The following is a 15,789-nucleotide window of genomic DNA, read 5'->3' on the forward strand; positions in this document are numbered from 1 at the left end:
ATGGGGCTGCTGCTGTTTTTGCAGCTAATTTATGTTAAAAAAAACCCCATGAGGAGCAAAGTGTAGCAGAATTCCAAAACAAACATTTGTGTTGATGACCAAGACCATCGAAAAATCATCAGGAATTAATTTCCCAGTTAATGATGGGAGGAAATAGAAACCATGCTGAGCCTCAGGCACTGCAGTTTATTAAACTCATCTCTGCCACAGCCTGTGAAGGTCGGGACAGACACCCTGGGGATTGTTCAGTTTTGGGAGAATGGAGGGAAGGTGACTTCTCCTGCAGGAGCAGAGTAATGGCATTGGCACTGGCAGGATGCTGCCTTAGATGAGTTGCATTGTTTCCTGTAAGCTGAATTGGGAATGGTGGCTGTCAGTGAAACAGGGTGATCAGGAAAGCTGAAATTCAATCCTGAACCAAAATCTCTCTTGGCCCAGAATAGTATTAGGTCAATTTGCATACGCTCAAGCTGCAAGGTAAAAATACTTTATAGATGCAGGGATGGTACAAGCAAAAACTTCCTGTTGTGCCTGTACTGTCCTGAGCATCACCATGATTTTATTTCCCACCATGATTTTATTTCCATGTCCTCTAGAGGACGAAATTCAGTGGCAGCAAACCAGAGAAATGCACTGGCAGTCCGCCAGGGATCTCGTGTGGTATTTGCACATGTATCATGCACACGGTTAAAGCGTTTGCAGCCTCTTGGGTGTGTGAACAGGAATTGGCTGTGCTCAGTTCCCTGGGAGGGGCAGTGTCACAGCAGCCAGGTCTGTGTGGTGTTCTGCTCCTGACACCTCTAACAGCAGACTCTGCCCGGGGTCTGATGGTTAAATTAACACAGCAGGATGCTTGAAAAATTCATGGACCAATAATCTCTGTGATATTTTTACTTTGGCTTCCTGGTCAGAGTAGAGCTATTTATAGTTGGGTAATGCCTTTTAATGCAGGAGGTGTGGGGTGTGCTGTTACACTGACATACTGCAAATGCCTCCAGAGGTGACTGCGTGTGGTCACTGTGCCAAAAAGAGAGAGAGAAAGGACAGCAGCAAACACGGAGCTCTTTGTTTAAAAAGGCCAATTTATTGTACAGGCAGCCCGGATTTAAAGTGTGTTAGTGCAGCCAGGACAGGACAGGAGCTCATTGGACAATTGGGAAAAACATCCTTGGGACAGCACCTCAGGATGTGTCCCACGGGAAAGACACCAGGGGTTAATGTTGGTGATGAATTCCACTCTGTTTGTCACCGTGTTGTCACCCTGGGAGACTCCTCCCTAACTGAAGCTGCAGTCAGCTTGTCAGCCTGGGAATGGAGCTGAGAGTCAGGAGAAATCCAGGCCTGGAGAGAATTCCCAAGCTGCAATTCCCCAGCTCTGTGAATGTGAGTGTGCACACTGGGTGTGCTTGGATTGAGTGCAAAGGCTGTGACACCGCTTGTCCTTGTGGTGGGAAATGAAGAGTCAGCCTGCAGCCCCCACTGCCCTGCTGCTCTGAGCCTCGGGGCTGACCAGTGCCATCTCTCCTAGGTCCTCCAGCTCCTCCCCAAGACGTGTCTGTGCGGGCAGGCTCCACTCCAGGGACCCTCCAGGTGTGCTGGAAGCCCCCAGTGCTGTCAGTGACGGGGACATCCCACGGTGCCAGCGTCACAGGCTATGGGGTTTATGCCAAAGGGCAGCGGGTGAGTGCCTGTGCCAGGGCCACTGTCTGCTGCAGGGACTGCAGTGCCAGGGAAGGGTGGCACAGCCCTGCAGGGCTCCTGAGCCTGTCCCGAGCTTTGGGCAGAACCTGCTCCCCTTCGAGCAGCCCTTTTGGCCAGAGGGGTTGGGAGGATGGAAGGCAGGTGGTGTAAGGGGTGGGGAGCCTGGTGGGGGCTCTGTGCTGGCAGCAGCTCCCTCTGGGAAGGCTCTGGGGGCTGAGATTCAGTGGGACTGAGGGGGGTCAGCAGGGGTTTGGTGCTCACAGATGAGGTCAGCAGGGGTTTGGTGCTCACAGGGGGGTCAGCAGGGGTTTGGTGCTCACAGGGGGGTCAGCAGGGGTTGGTGCTCACACGTGGCTCTCTGTGTCCCCAGGTGGGGCTGAGGGGAGGTTGCAGGGGTTTGGTGCTCACAGATGAGCCCAGCAGGGGTTTTGGTGCTCACAGATGAGGTCAGTAGGGTTTTGGTGTTCACAGGGGTGTCAGCAGGGGTTTTGGTGCTCACACGTGGCTCTCTGTGTCCCCAGGTGGCAGAGGTGATGTTCCCAGCAGCCGAGGGCTCACCTGTGGAGCTGCTGAGGCTGCGCAGCCTGGACGCCAGGGAAGTGACAGTCCGGACACTCTCTGCACAGGGGGAGTCCCTGGACTCTTGTGCTGCTGCCATTCCATCTGACCTGCTGGTGCCTCCAACCCCTCACCCCAGAACTGCTCCCAAATCTAAGCCATTAGCAAGTGCCGGAGCCCCAGAAACCAAAGAAGAACATTTAGGCCCCCATTTCAAAAGGGATGAGTCGTGGGAGCAGACTCGTTCGGTGTCCCCTGCCCACGGACACATGCTGGAGCCACCCACCTTCCACGGGCCTCTCCAGGGCAGGAGATCTCCATCCCCCAACAGAATCCTCCCCCAGCCTCAAGGCACCCCCGTGCCCAACACCGTCGCAAAAGCCATGGCCAGAGAAGCTGCCCAGAGAGTGGCAGAGAGCAGCAGGGTAAAGGCAAACTCCTCTGGGGCTTTTCTGGGCTGCTCTGTTCCTTGGGACACCTTGTGCCATCAAAGGTTTTTCCTCACGTGCTTTAAGGAGCAGGCACTCATTCCTGAGCTGGAGATGTTTGAGAACTCTGGGCTTGTGAAACTCTCCTGTGTCTGCTGCCGTGGATCCACAGGAATTTCACGGTTTTGCCCCTCTCAATGCTGCATTTGCACACACCTCTGCAGCTGCTTTTCATTCCAGCTCCTCCTGGAGCTGCCAGCAGAGCCACAGCCCAGGGACACCCCTGGTTTGGGCAGCACTGTGACCCAGGGCTGCTGCACTGTCTCAGATCGTTGCCAGTCAATTTAAATTTAAATTTAAATCCCACATCTGGGGCTCTGGGGTCAGTACAGCTGGTGTGGATGCATCCTGACAACGTGCTGTGGGTTTTTCACACAAATATGCAATATTTAAATCCTCCCAGTGCCCTGGGCAGTCACCTCCTCATCACAAGCTGCTCACAATTGTCTGTTACTTCTTGCAAGCTGGGGTGTCACTCATCTCATATTTTCTTGGTCCTTCATCTGGAAGTCATCACTTATGTCCAGTTTTTAGTCTCCCATTGTATCTCCAAAATAACTCCATTAGTTCTGACATTTCAACATGTCTTAATAGCCCCAACTTACTGAGTGTTCCTGTTTTGGATGTATTTGGTACAGTGGGTAAATTGAGCCAGCTTTTGAGAACCTGAAAAATTCTGGATCAGTAAGGCCTGATAAATGCATATTTATATATCTGTATATATCTTCCTTTCGTTTATAAATAAAGAAGACTGGGATGTCATAGAGGGAGAAAGGGCAATTGGTTTCTGTGAGGTGAAAGTTGATTTAAGAACCATTTAGGGAAAGAACAGAAATGCTTTTTCTGGTTTGGAGAACTGCTGACATAACCTGTGAACCACGTTTGATTACATTAGTTTAAGTGATGCTTGAAATGTTTTATTCAGGAATCTGGACTGAAGTTTATAGACGAATTGATCCTAAATTAAATCAAATTCTGCCAGGGATATTTGTCACGTTCAGTCCCCTGTGGTATGAATTCCTCACTGGTGGAGGAGCTGTGTGCCTGCCCTGGGCCAGCTGTGGTGGCCGATGGCCACTGTCACCAGAGCCAGCAGGAGCTGCTGAGCCAGGGGGCTCCTCAGGGCAGGGCAGAGCCCACAGCTCATCCTGGGCTTTTTGTGTGGTGAGATCAAAAATGCTGCTGTGGTTTGATCATCCACTGCCTCTGCCCAGGGGACAGGAGGTCTCTGACTGCAGAGCCTGAGAATTCTGCTAAAGGGTGCAGGGAGGAGAGCTGGCAGCTGATAAACACATAAATCAGGTAATTGTGTAAGAGTGAGGCTGATAAAACAGGCAAAAACTTCTGGAAAAACTCCTCAAAAGTTCCAGCCGGGGAAACGAGCAGTGCTTTAAACCATTTGAACGTTGTGTGCTTGAGTCTTTGTGTTTACCACGAGTGTGCCTGGGTGCAGGGAGCACAGGGAGCAGGGTGTCCCAAAAGGAGCAGGGAGTCCCAAAAGGAGCAGGGTGTCCCAAAAGGAGCAGGGAGTCCCATGGGGTGTCCCATGGGGTGTCCCATGGGGTGTCCCAAAAGGAGCAGGGTGTCCCATGGGGTGTCCCACAGGGTGTCCCATAGGGTGTCCCACAGGGTGTCCCACAGGGTGTCCCACGGGGTGTCCCATGTCTCTGCTCTTTCCTGGCAGCTGGAGAGGAGGAGCGTGTTCAGTGACAGGAGCAGTGTGGCCCCGTACTCTGATGAGGAGGAGGATGGCTACGACTCCCCCAAGGTCAAGAGAAGGGGAGCCTCGGTGGATGATTTCCTGAAAGAGTCAGAGCTTGGGAAGCAGGTGAGTAGCCTGGCTGTGCTGGATCAGTGCTCAGCAGGCAGTGAGGGATTTGTGAGGCTCAGCCCTGTCCCCTCTGAGCGCTGTGGCTCTCCTGGTGGCACCAGGCTGAGCTGTGGGCAGGGGATGCTCCTGCTCCTGGAGCCTGACAGGACCTGGGGGTGCCTGGCACAGGGATGTCCTGGGCATCCTCCCTTCAGCAGCCCCAGGCTCTGCAGACTGGAAACATGACAATGGCAAAGGAGATTTTTTTATTTTCTTCCCGTATAGAAAATGGGACTGGGCTGTGCTGTCTGGGTCCTGGGCCTTTCCTGGGTGAGAACCTGCTGTGGGGAGGATTCCTGTGTGCCATAAAGGCACCACCTGTGACCAATAACCTAATGGCAGGAAACAATCCCTGCTATGGGGGTGGCTCCAGGGGATGGAAAGATGTTGCCAGAAGAATTTTGCACAACTGCACAGCTTTTAGTCTGATCCCACTGAAAACAAATATTAAATAATTTATTACATTACTTTCAAGAGAGATGTAAATTCTAGAAAAGAGAGGTTTTCTTATGTCTTGGCATAGTTTAACACACTTTAGTCAAAGACCTGACCTCCTGTGTTGAAGGTCCACAGTGGTGGTAATATGCTGCAAGAGTTAAATGCTGATCACTTTTAATTTATAATGTGATGTAACAGACAGCTGTGAAGAACAGATGATTTGTGAGTTATCCTTAGGCTTTTACAATTTGGTCAGCAAGTCCATTGATGCATGAAGGACCTCTTTAATAAAGGGAATTTAATCAAGACTAAAACTAGATTTGGTGCTGTGAATGCAGATATCCTTTTGTTGTATCACCTGGGATTGAGATTGGATGTCTTTGAATTATGATCATGAATGGGAAACACGAAATTCCCACTGGACTAGAGCCCAAGCCTGGTGATGTAACTCCCAGTGGATGCCAGTGTGCCAGCCCAGCCCAGGGCCAGGATTATCAGTTTTTAACTCCCTGTGGATGCCAGTGTGCCAGCCCAGCCCAGGCAGTGCTCAGTGCTCAGTCCCAGCCCAGTCTCAGTCCCAGCCCAGATTAGCAGCTCTAGCAGCAGTTTCTCAGTGAGGTTTTCAGCAGGGTTTCTCAGTAGGGTTTTTCTGTAAGGTTTCTCAGGTTTTCAGTAAGGTTTCTCAGTTTCTCAGTGAGGTTTTCAGTAAGATTTCTCAGTAATTTTTCCCCTGGCTGTCTCAGGCTCACTACTGCCCCGGGGATGAATACCACACGGAGAGCAGCCGTGGCTCAGACCTGTCAGACATCCTGGAGGAGGATGAGGAGGAGCTGTACTCGGAGATGCAGCTGGAGGAGGGCGGCCGGCGGCGCCTGAGCCTCACCTCGCACGGCACGCTCAAGGTGAGGGCACCTGGGCACTCACCTGTGGGTGAGGGGGAACCTGGGAACTCACCTGTGGGTGATGGGTGTGGCACTCACCTGTGGGAGAGGCTCCAGAGCCTGCAGAACATCCAAACTCACTCTGGAGTAGAGAATTACAGCTGGGCAGCTTTAATGCATTTATTGCTTTATTTTTTTCATCATTTCATAGATAAATTCTGAACTGGCTGAGTGTTTTCCTAGCTGTGATTGTTGCAGTTGCAATTTCTGCTCTGCAGCTGGGGACCTCCCCCCTGTCTCTGTGAGGATACACTGCATGTGCTACCCCAAAAATGAGTTGGTTCTGAGCAAGGAGATTTGTCCAAACTTATAAAATTGTGTTTTTTCCTGTCTGAGTGACTTGTCCAAGTGTCCAGTGCTGGTCCCATCCCTTCCACAGGCTGGAAGTGCTCCTGTAAGAAAGGGATTTGTTCCAGCTTTATTTGATCAATCAGGACTTTATCAGAGCTTTATCAGAATTTTATCAGAGCTTTATCAGAACATTATGGGATCACCTGAGAGAGTAGGAAACCCATTCCAGAAATATTGCTTTAATACAGGAATATTCACATGAGAGACAACTTCAGTATAACAACTAAAATACATGCAGGACACTAAACCCAATAGTGAATATGTGTGTGAATAATCTAAACTGTATTTGCTTCTTTATGTGTGTAGTGATTGTACAAACTGTGTTTTCTTAGAAAGCACAAACCCACAGGTTTAACTTTTTTTTTTTCCCCAGTAGATTGTTATTTAACTAAAATCAGTACTATTTTCTCATGCATACAAGAATTCTGACCATTCTTGTGATGGCTTTCATGTGCTGTAAATTCAGTCCTTTTATTCTGGTGCTGTCTGCAGTGAGTCCTGTCTGGTACTTTTTCAGAAGAAGAAATTGTCAGTGTTTCTATTACTGCACCAGCATTAGGGTAGAAACCAAAATCCTTCTGCATGCTCCTTCTATCCCCTTCCCCTGGCAAAAAGAATAATCCCCAGGCTGTCCTTACTCTTTATGCATCAGAAGGAGCATTTACTTCTTGGATTTAAATCACTATTACCAGTGCTGGTATTGAGAAATTTCCAGGACTTTAACTGGTGTAAGAAATCATTTTTGACCTGCTAAGGTTTGCAGGCTTCTCTTGATGTTGTGATAGCTCATGCTCACTGATCTTTTTGCCACTTCTGTGGTGCTTTATCCCAAGTTTCACTGGTGTTACACACATTTTAAAAACAAAGGGGAAAAGGTGAAACAGTCTGAAATAACTTAGAAAGTTCCCTCTGCCTGAAAGGAGATAAATGTCCAAACCACAGCTGAGTTTGGAGTGCTCAGGGAGAGATTGCTGACATCTCCAGGATGATCTGGCATTATTTATGAATATGAAATTATTTATTAATTATTATTTATTATTTATGTAGAGCCCAGAGGTGCCCCTGGTCTGGGCATTGAGCACAAGGAGAGATGAAGGGGAATTCTCTCAGGATTCTTTGTCAGACCAGCCTGTGTTTTGTGGAAATGGAACGGGGAAATTGCAAACTGTATCTGCATGTCCAGAATGCTTCTTTTACCCAGGCTGGGATAGTTTTTACCTGCTTGGGGCATAAACAGAGACTTTACTTCTGCTCATAGGTTGCTTTTCAAACACAGGTTTTATGAGGCAGGCACAAGGTCACGATGAGAGGTTTGGTGGCAGTGCAGACCAGGTGACACCAGGGAGCAGCCTGAGTCCCAGGGGACATTCCCTGGAAGCCAGGCTTTAGAAATGCTGCAGGTTTTTAGAATTTTAGAAAGGAGACCAGAACTCCTCTATTGATGGCTGTGGAACAGCTCTCCTCTGACAGGAGGCTGAAGATATTTACTTCTTAAGAGATGCAAAGCAAGAAAGCTTGCCAGGGCAGAGCTGGTTCTGGTTACAAAGAAAATCAGATGGCAGCTTGGCACGGGGCAAGGAAGGAGCTTTAATTCCATTCCCATTCACCTTGCTGGAACCTGTATGTGGCTTTCATTACTCTGTCTCCAATGAATGAGTTTATTCTTGTTAAAAGCATCATCAGTTGTTTGTACTGACCTCTCATGTTGCACCCAGCAACTTCTCAATCATGGCTTTGTTTTTCACAGATCCCCAGTCAAAGCATGACATCCCTTTCACTATAGAAGCTGCATGTCTTATGTTTGCCATTGCTCTAAAACTAATTCTGTCTTTATTTTTCTTTTCTCCCTTTTCCCTCCCATTTTATTTTTGTCACACACTCTTTGTTCCCTGTCTGGTTTTTAACATGACATAAATCTTAAGGATTACGATAAGAATAAGAGCACTGAAGCCCCTTTTTGGGAACAGCCTGACTTTCCCCAGCAGACACACCACAGTAAAAGGCTTTTCAGTATTCCAGAAGTGGCTGAAGAGGACGGTGAATACTCTGAGCTGCTGTACAAGCAGGGTTTAGGTATGCCCTATAGAAAGAACCCCAGAGTAGCTAGAGGCTGCAGAGCACACAGGCCCTGCAGGCACGAGCAGCAGCACAGCCCCAGGCACCCGGCCAAGCTCAGGATGGTGCCAGGGATGGAGGAGATGGCCCTGGAGGAGCCAGGATGCAAATCCAGACAGTCCCGGAGCCCGGACAGCGGGCTGGACTGCGGCAGCGAGGAGGAGGAGCCACGCTTTGGGCTCAGAGCCCAGTGGGGCAGTGAGGAAGAGGAGCCACGCTTTGGGCTCAGAGCCCAGTGGGGCAGTGAGGAAGAGGAGCAGCCCTGGAGCAGTTCCAGACCCCAATGGGGCAGTGAGGAGGAGGAGCAGCCCTGGCACGGTTCCAGATCCCAATGGGGCAGTGAGGAAGAGGAGCCACGCTTTGGGGTCAGACCTCAATGGGGCAGTGAGGAAGAGGAGCATCCCCGGCACAGTTCCAGACCCCAATGGGGCAGTGAGGAAGAGCAGCTCTGGCACAGTCTCAGACACAAAACTGGCACTGAGGAGCAGCCCTGGCACGGTTCTAGACACACACCTGGCAGTGAGGATGAGCACACACGGCACGGTTCCAGATCCCAAAGGGGCAGCGAGGAAGAGGAGCATCCCTGGAGCAGTTCCAGATCCCAAAGGGGCCCTGAGGATCAGGAACATCCCTGGAGCAGTTCCAGAGCCCCAAGGGGCCCTGAGGAAGAGGAGCACGTCCAGACCCAGCTGTCCCACAGCTCCCAAAGGGACCCCCAGCCCTGCGGCTGCCGGAGGGGCTCCCGGCCGGGGCTGGCCCGCAGGAGAACCCTGACCCGGCAGAGCAGCATCGAGGAGGATTTCGGGGAGCTGGGGCCGAGCCTGGGGGAGCCCCGGAGCGAGGAGACCAAGGACAGGAGGCTGGGAGCACACAAGGGCTCTAGAGGAGAGCGTGTGGCTAACGGAGGGCAGCGTGTGGCTAACGGAGGGCAGCGTGTGGCTAACGGAGGGCAGCGTGTGGCTAACGGAGGGCAGGCAGGCTGCAAGAGCCACCCTAACCCAGCTGGCCCTAGGGCAGCAAAGCCACCCCACAGAGATGCACAAGACTCTCTGGTGTGTGAAGTATCTTCCTTCTAACATCTGCTTGCCAAATCAGTCTGTTTTCTTTATTCTCTTTATTTTTTTGTTCTTTTTTTTTTTTTTTTTCGTCGTCTTTGTTGTTGTTATTTTTTCTTTATTTTTCCCAAATTGATTTTTAAAAGTCCATCCTTTGGACCCATCTGCTACATTTTCTCCCTTTTTTTGTTTTTTTTTTTTTTTCTTCCTCGTTCATTTTTGTTTATTACTCTGCATTTTCGTTTATGGTCCTCTTTTGTGTCATGCTGAAATCAGATTAATTTGCTTTGCAATGATTGCCCCCAGAACAAATTACAATAATGGCTGCTTTTATTAAAGGACAACTGAATCTAAATTTTAATTAAGGGTTAGCTGAACTATAATTTTTCCAAAAGATTGCTTTTCTTTATTTTGCCCATCTGAATGTTGCTTTAAAAAAAAAAAAAGAAAGAAAAAGAAGCTGCATTTTTAACAGGAGAAATGTTTCATTGGTATTTTTTATTTTTTTTTATTATTATTGTCAAGGTATTCATTTCATCATGTTGTTTTTATTCATCTCATTCCCAGAATTTTCAGGATATGCTCTTTATCATGGAACATCTCAAGACAAGAACCAAGATTCTCCCCCAGTGTGACAGTGACCCAGATTTATGGAGTCACAGCTTCATCATTTCCATTTTCTGCCTTATCTCTGCGCTGTCACTCCTTTGCTGTCCTTTTTGGACCATCTCTTCTTGCCTTTGAAGTTGCAGACTGCATCTCTGCAGGAGAATGCAGGCACAGAGCTGCTTCCAAAGGGAGCCGGGGCCACTGCAGCCTCCCGGGATGCTCTGCACGCTCCTGCCCGTTTGATCTCTGTCCACTCCGGTCCAGAGGAGCCTCCAGCTGGCAGGGATGCATCCCCAGGGACCAGAGCTGCTGCTTTACCCTCTGCCTGCGACAGCCAGAGTGCAAACTCCATTGTGATGCATTCCACACGAGAGCAGAGATCAGCTGCTGCTCCTCCAGCCCAGGCTGAAACCATCCCAGTTCTGCCAGCACAGCTGGTGCCCAGGCTGTGCCAGTGCCAGGCTGTGCCAGTGCCAGGCTGTGCCAGTGCCAGGCTGTGCCAGTGCCAGGCTGCAGGACGAGCTCTGGAGAGCTTCAGGTGCCCTGCAGGGAGGCAGCAGGCAGGGCTTGCAGGGCTTGCAGTGCCTGCAGTGTTGTGGTATCTGCAGTGCCTGCAGTGTTTGCAGTATCTGCAGAGTTGCAGTGTATGCAGTGCCTGCAGGGTTTGCAGTGTTGCAGTATCTGCAGAGTTGCAGTGCCTGCAGTGAGCAGAGCCAGCTGTGCCCACATGCAGTTCCTGCATCCCTGCTGCACCTTCCCTCACCTGCCCAGGCTGTGCCAAAAGCCACGAGGGTGCCCTGGCTGCCCTGCTGGCAGGAGGGATCTGCAGGGCTGGGCACTGCCAGGTGTGTCCTGCCAGGTGTGTCCTGCCAGGTGTGTCCTGCCAGGTGTGTCCCGCCAGGTGTGTCCCGCCAGGTGTGCCCCACCTGCCCAGCTCCAGGCTGCCCGTGCCACTCTCCAGGACACCCAAATGTCACCTTAGCAGCAACGACAAAGGCAAAAGAATATTTCAAAAATTATTCTTTTCTTTTCTTTTTGTTCTGACGTGTGACTGCTGGTTACAAAACTCTGCCATAAACCAGGGAACCATTTTTTTTTTTCTCCTTTTGCAGGTTTGCCAGGCAGCAGTACTCACTTTTCAGCTAACCTTTCAGTTAAAAACTAAGTTTAGTTGCCTTTAGAGCTTGTGCTTCCGAATGTGATTGAGCTGATCGATGTCCAGCCGCGTGCCCACGATGTGACCGTGCCCGGAACTGACAGCCCTGCTCTCTCTCTTGTTGTTTTTTAGCTTTTAGGTAACCCAGCCTCTGCGGGACGGCCCGACAGGGTGGAGCATGTGGGGCGAAGGTCCTCCCATGGCAGTGCGGGGCCACCGAGGGCTCGGCCCCTGCTGGTCCCTCCCATCGGTCAGTTGGGCATCGGGGCTTTGCTGGGTTGGGAAGGAAATCCTAAAAATCAGCAGCGGGTGCTGGTCTGGGGCCGGGCTGCTCTTGGTTTGAGTGGGGGGAACGGGTGAGGACAGCTCTGCTGAAATCAGGAGTGAGCAGTGGGTCACACCACTGGTTCATACTGGCTCATACTGGTTCACACTGGCTCATACTGGTTCACACTGGTTCACATTGGTTCACACTGGCTCATACTGGTTCACACCACTGGTTCATACTGGTTCACACCACTGGTTCACACCTGGCCAGCCCCAGCCCTCCTGACACTCTGGGCTCTTTCCCTGCGTTTGGTGCTGCTGGAGATGTTTAAGGCACATCTGGAGATGTTTAAGGCACAGCTGGAGATGGTTTAAGGTACAGCTGGAGATGTTTAAGGCACATCTGGAGATGTTTAAGGCACATCTGGAGATGGTTTAAGGTACAGGTGGAGATGTTTAAGGCACATCTGGAGATGTTTAAGGTACAGTTGGAGATGTTTAAGGCACATTTGGGTCTCACCTGGGCAGGAATGTGCTGCCTGGCCAGTGAAATCCATGTTCCCGTTCAGGCATCCCTCCAGCCACCACCCTGCCATTCATCAAACATCATTTTCTATTCCCTTGCCACTCTCTTGATTACTTCCTTCATTAATTCACGGCAAACTCTTGCAAACGTGGCACAAATGGTTTTCCCATGTGAGCAGTGCAAAGGCCAGTGTGGTACAGGACATCAGCCCAGCCTGCAGTGCAGCCTTTATGAGCTTTCTTTAAAAATAGCAACTTACTAATTAAAAAAACCCATTAAAAAACGACCTACTAAGTTTTATAGGATATAAACCAGTGAGGTTTGGGGGTGTTTTCACTGAAATGCCAATCATGTCTCAAATATTAACTGGGATATTTGGATGATGGGGCCAGCTTGTGTTGCTGAATTGTTCTTTTGTGAATTTGCTCCCACAGATGGCTACGGTGGCCATGACCATCTTTCTCCAGATATTTATGAAGAATCTGAAACAGATCCTGGCACAGAAGATCTTTCCACTCGAATATTTGTTGCACTTTTTGACTACGACCCCCTGACCATGTCCCCAAACCCCGATGCTGCAGAGGAGGAGCTGCCCTTTAAAGAAGGGCAGATCATTAAGGTGGGAGCTGAAAATAAAGAAAATAAATGACAATTACACAGCCTGGGTCCCCTCTGTGCTCTGGGACAAAGCTGCCTGTGTGATCACAATCCAGGGGGATTTTCCTTCACAGGTCCAGGCTGTACATCTCACTGCAATTAATTAATAATAATAATTAATAGCTAGTAATTAATAATTAATTATTATTTGGTAATTAATCTCTCGTGCTAACGGCTCAAAAATAATCACAAATGGGCAAAAATCTCTAAGTTCCTTCGATAGTTAGGGCCAGTCTTAATTAAAGATTTTGGTTAAGCCCAGAATTGTGACTCTGAGGCTCCCCATGTGCATTGGCACCAGGCTCACACGTGACATGGCTCCTGCCAAAGAAAAAGAACTTAAGAGTTCCTTTTCCTCTGCAAGAATGTGCATTTCATTCAGGGGTTTTTTAATACCTAAAGTCATGTTTTTAAATTAAATCAAAAGACAATAGCACAGCTTAAGTACCTTGTGTATGAGATAAGCATTTTTCATCATAGAAAAGTTGTTTGAATCAAAATAATAACATTTTGGCACAATTTTGCAGATGTTTCATTTCGAATATAGTGCCATAATAATTCCATAAAACGTCAGGTAAACATCTGGCTCAGCACAGGGGGAAACTGATGGCTTTTAATGCACTTTCTGTCCCTTTCACTGCTAACAAAAAAAACCCCCAAAAAGTCCAAATTTTGCTTATGTGTCTGAAGTCACAATTCAAATTAATAACAATTACAGTTTTATAGTCTGAGTGGTTCAAACAAATATAATTCCACATCTAAACTGCAGTTGTCATTTAGCTTTATTGACCCTTAGCCTGCACTAAAATTCCTAAATGCTCCAACGTTTTTGACCAATATTGTCATTTTTTGAACATCAGGTTTATGGGGACAAAGATGCTGATGGGTTTTACCGTGGAGAAACCTGTACAAGAATTGGCCTTATCCCCTGTAATATGGTCTCTGAGATCCAAGCAGATGATGAGGAAATGATGGAGCAGCTCCTTAAACAAGGTTTCCTTCCTTTGAACACTCCCATTGAGAAAATCGGTAAGAGAAAATACAGGAAATTTCACTTCAGACTCTCGGGTCTCTTAACTTGGCTGCCTCCACTTTGCCTCTTGTTTTTCTGCAGATGCAGCCACATTTTACAGTCATTTATTGCCCCAGGGGATACATCCTGTGTCAGTGCCTGGGTGACTTTATACAGCTAATATTTAACCTTGCAGACAGCACTTGCTGCAAATGGGGACCTGCACTTGTTACTTTCTTTTCTGATTTAAAAAAAAAAAAAAAAAATTTAAAAAAAATTTAAAAAGTGGGGTTTGTCTCCTGAAATATTTCTGGGCACAGAACACAATCCCTGGGCTGTGGAGTCTGCTGTGCACAGGGAGCTGAGGATTCTGTGCCTTAGGATAAAGAGAGCCAGAGCACAGTGAATTATTATTACTATTACTATTGCTATTACTATTACTATTATCACTATTATTATAATTATCATTATCATTATTATTATCATTATCATTGATTTATTAATTCTTTACTTTATTGCTTTATTAATTTATTGCTTTATTAATTTATTAATTTATTAATTTATTAATTTATTAATTTATTAATTTATTAATTTATTATTATTCCTGAGCCGTGGGTGGTCCCACAGCCTTTATCTGTGTGGGTGGGGCTGTGACTCTCACCCCTGTGCCAGAGCAGTGCTGGGAAGGGTGTGAGGAGCAGCTGCAGCAGGACTGGAATTAGAATGAGAAATAATTGGAAATAATTGGAAACAATTAGAAATGATTGTAAAGACTTAGAAATAATTAGAAATAATTAAATAATTAGAAATAATTAGAAATAATTGGAAATAATGGGCAATAATTGGCAATAATGGGCAATAATTGGCAGTAATTGGCAGTAACTGTGTTTCCTTGCCCCGCCCTGCCCTGCTGGTGGCCCGAGCAGAGCGGGGCCGGCGTGGTGGCCGGCAGCAGGCAGTGACAGTGACCACCAGGAGGATGGTGGCCCTCTATGACTACGACCCCAGGGAGAGCTCCCCCAACGTGGATGTGGAGGTAGGGGACGAGCTCACAAACCACGAGCTCCCTCAGTTACCCTTTAAAATGTTCTTTTGCTTGGTTTGTAACTGCTGAATTGTAGAACACTCGGGAATTCTTTTAAAGGAGAAAGTGAATTTTGAATTGTGTGGGACTTGGTGCTTAAGAACACGGCCAGGGTTATTTTCTGTCTTTTATTGGACCAAATCTTTTTCCAAATTATGGTGTTTCAAGGTAGTTTGGCCAACAAGTCAAATAAATTGTGCTGATGTATTGCAAAATCTTTGCTTGTTCTCTCTCCCATGACCACAGGAAATTAAAAATAACTTTAAAGCCCCACCCTAATTAGGTTTAAGCCACAGACAATTAAAGAGAGCCCAGTGTTGGTCAGAGTGGGGCTGCCCATTGTGGAGGATTGATTGAGGAGCATCCAGGAGAGCTGCAGTGCAGGAATGCTCTGCTCCAGGGTTTGGGCTGGTGATGCTCTGGTGTCCCTGGAGGTGCTGCTGGAGCTCCCTGAGCCTCCTGCGCTGCCACTCCCAGGGGCTGGGCCAGCTCCCACCCCTGATTTTGGGCCCCTGGGAGGCTCTGCAGGTCACAGCTCCAGGGCTTGGCCAGGCTGCTCAGGGCCTGAAGTTTGACTGTGGCTCAAGGTGCCAGCTGTAGCACACTGAGCAAAAACCCCCAAGGGGAACAAAAAGAAATTAATTTGGTTTGACCAGTGCCTTAGCATGAAGGAGTGGGGAGAAATGTGAATGGGTTTCCTGTGAATAAAGGAAAGGTTTTGATCTTGGTGCCTGCTCCTCCCCTGCAGGCTGAGCTGACGTTCTGCACTGGGGACATCATCACTGTCTTTGGTGAGATCGATGAAGATGGATTTTATTATGTAAGTTGGGTCTGCTGGGGCACCCAACCTGCTCCCAGCCTCAGCAGCAGCAGTTACCAATCCTGGGGAGGGGATGTGGGCGTGTGTGAGCCCCCCAGCATCCCCAGGCACCTCAGATGGGAATTTCCTCAAAAAAAGATT

At 48.5% G+C, this 15,789-nt stretch overlaps 1 protein-coding gene across 7 annotated transcripts in view; it reads left to right on the forward strand.

The window, feature by feature from the left end:
* Nucleotides 1-15,789, forward strand: part of RIMBP2 (RIMS binding protein 2) — a 75,573-nt gene that overhangs the window by 55,635 nt on the left and 4,149 nt on the right. For 4 of the 7 annotated variants that reach the window (XR_015807682.1, XM_088176117.1, XM_088176116.1 and 1 more), the window contains exons 11-19: nt 1,529-1,680; nt 2,223-2,684; nt 4,432-4,575; nt 5,799-5,957; nt 11,415-11,532; nt 12,510-12,694; nt 13,593-13,761; nt 14,671-14,780; nt 15,577-15,648. Coding sequence is in view for 4 of the 7 variants with exons in the window: in XM_088176117.1 (XP_088032243.1) it covers nt 1,529-1,680; nt 2,223-2,684; nt 4,432-4,575; nt 5,799-5,957; nt 11,415-11,532; nt 12,510-12,694; nt 13,593-13,761; nt 14,671-14,780; nt 15,577-15,648 (1,571 nt within the window). In the remaining 3 variants the exon portion in view is untranslated. The remainder of the gene's footprint in view (nt 1-1,528; nt 1,681-2,222; nt 2,685-4,431; nt 4,576-5,798; nt 5,958-11,414; nt 11,533-12,509; nt 12,695-13,592; nt 13,762-14,670; nt 14,781-15,576; nt 15,649-15,789) is intronic. The other 3 variants (XR_015807683.1, XR_015807684.1, XM_088176118.1) reach the window with 1 other exon arrangement.

The sequence above is a fragment of the Sturnus vulgaris genome, chromosome 19 (genome assembly GCF_052056855.1).
Source record: "Sturnus vulgaris isolate bStuVul1 chromosome 19, bStuVul1.hap1, whole genome shotgun sequence".
In the NCBI taxonomy this organism is placed as follows: Eukaryota; Metazoa; Chordata; class Aves; order Passeriformes; family Sturnidae; genus Sturnus; species Sturnus vulgaris.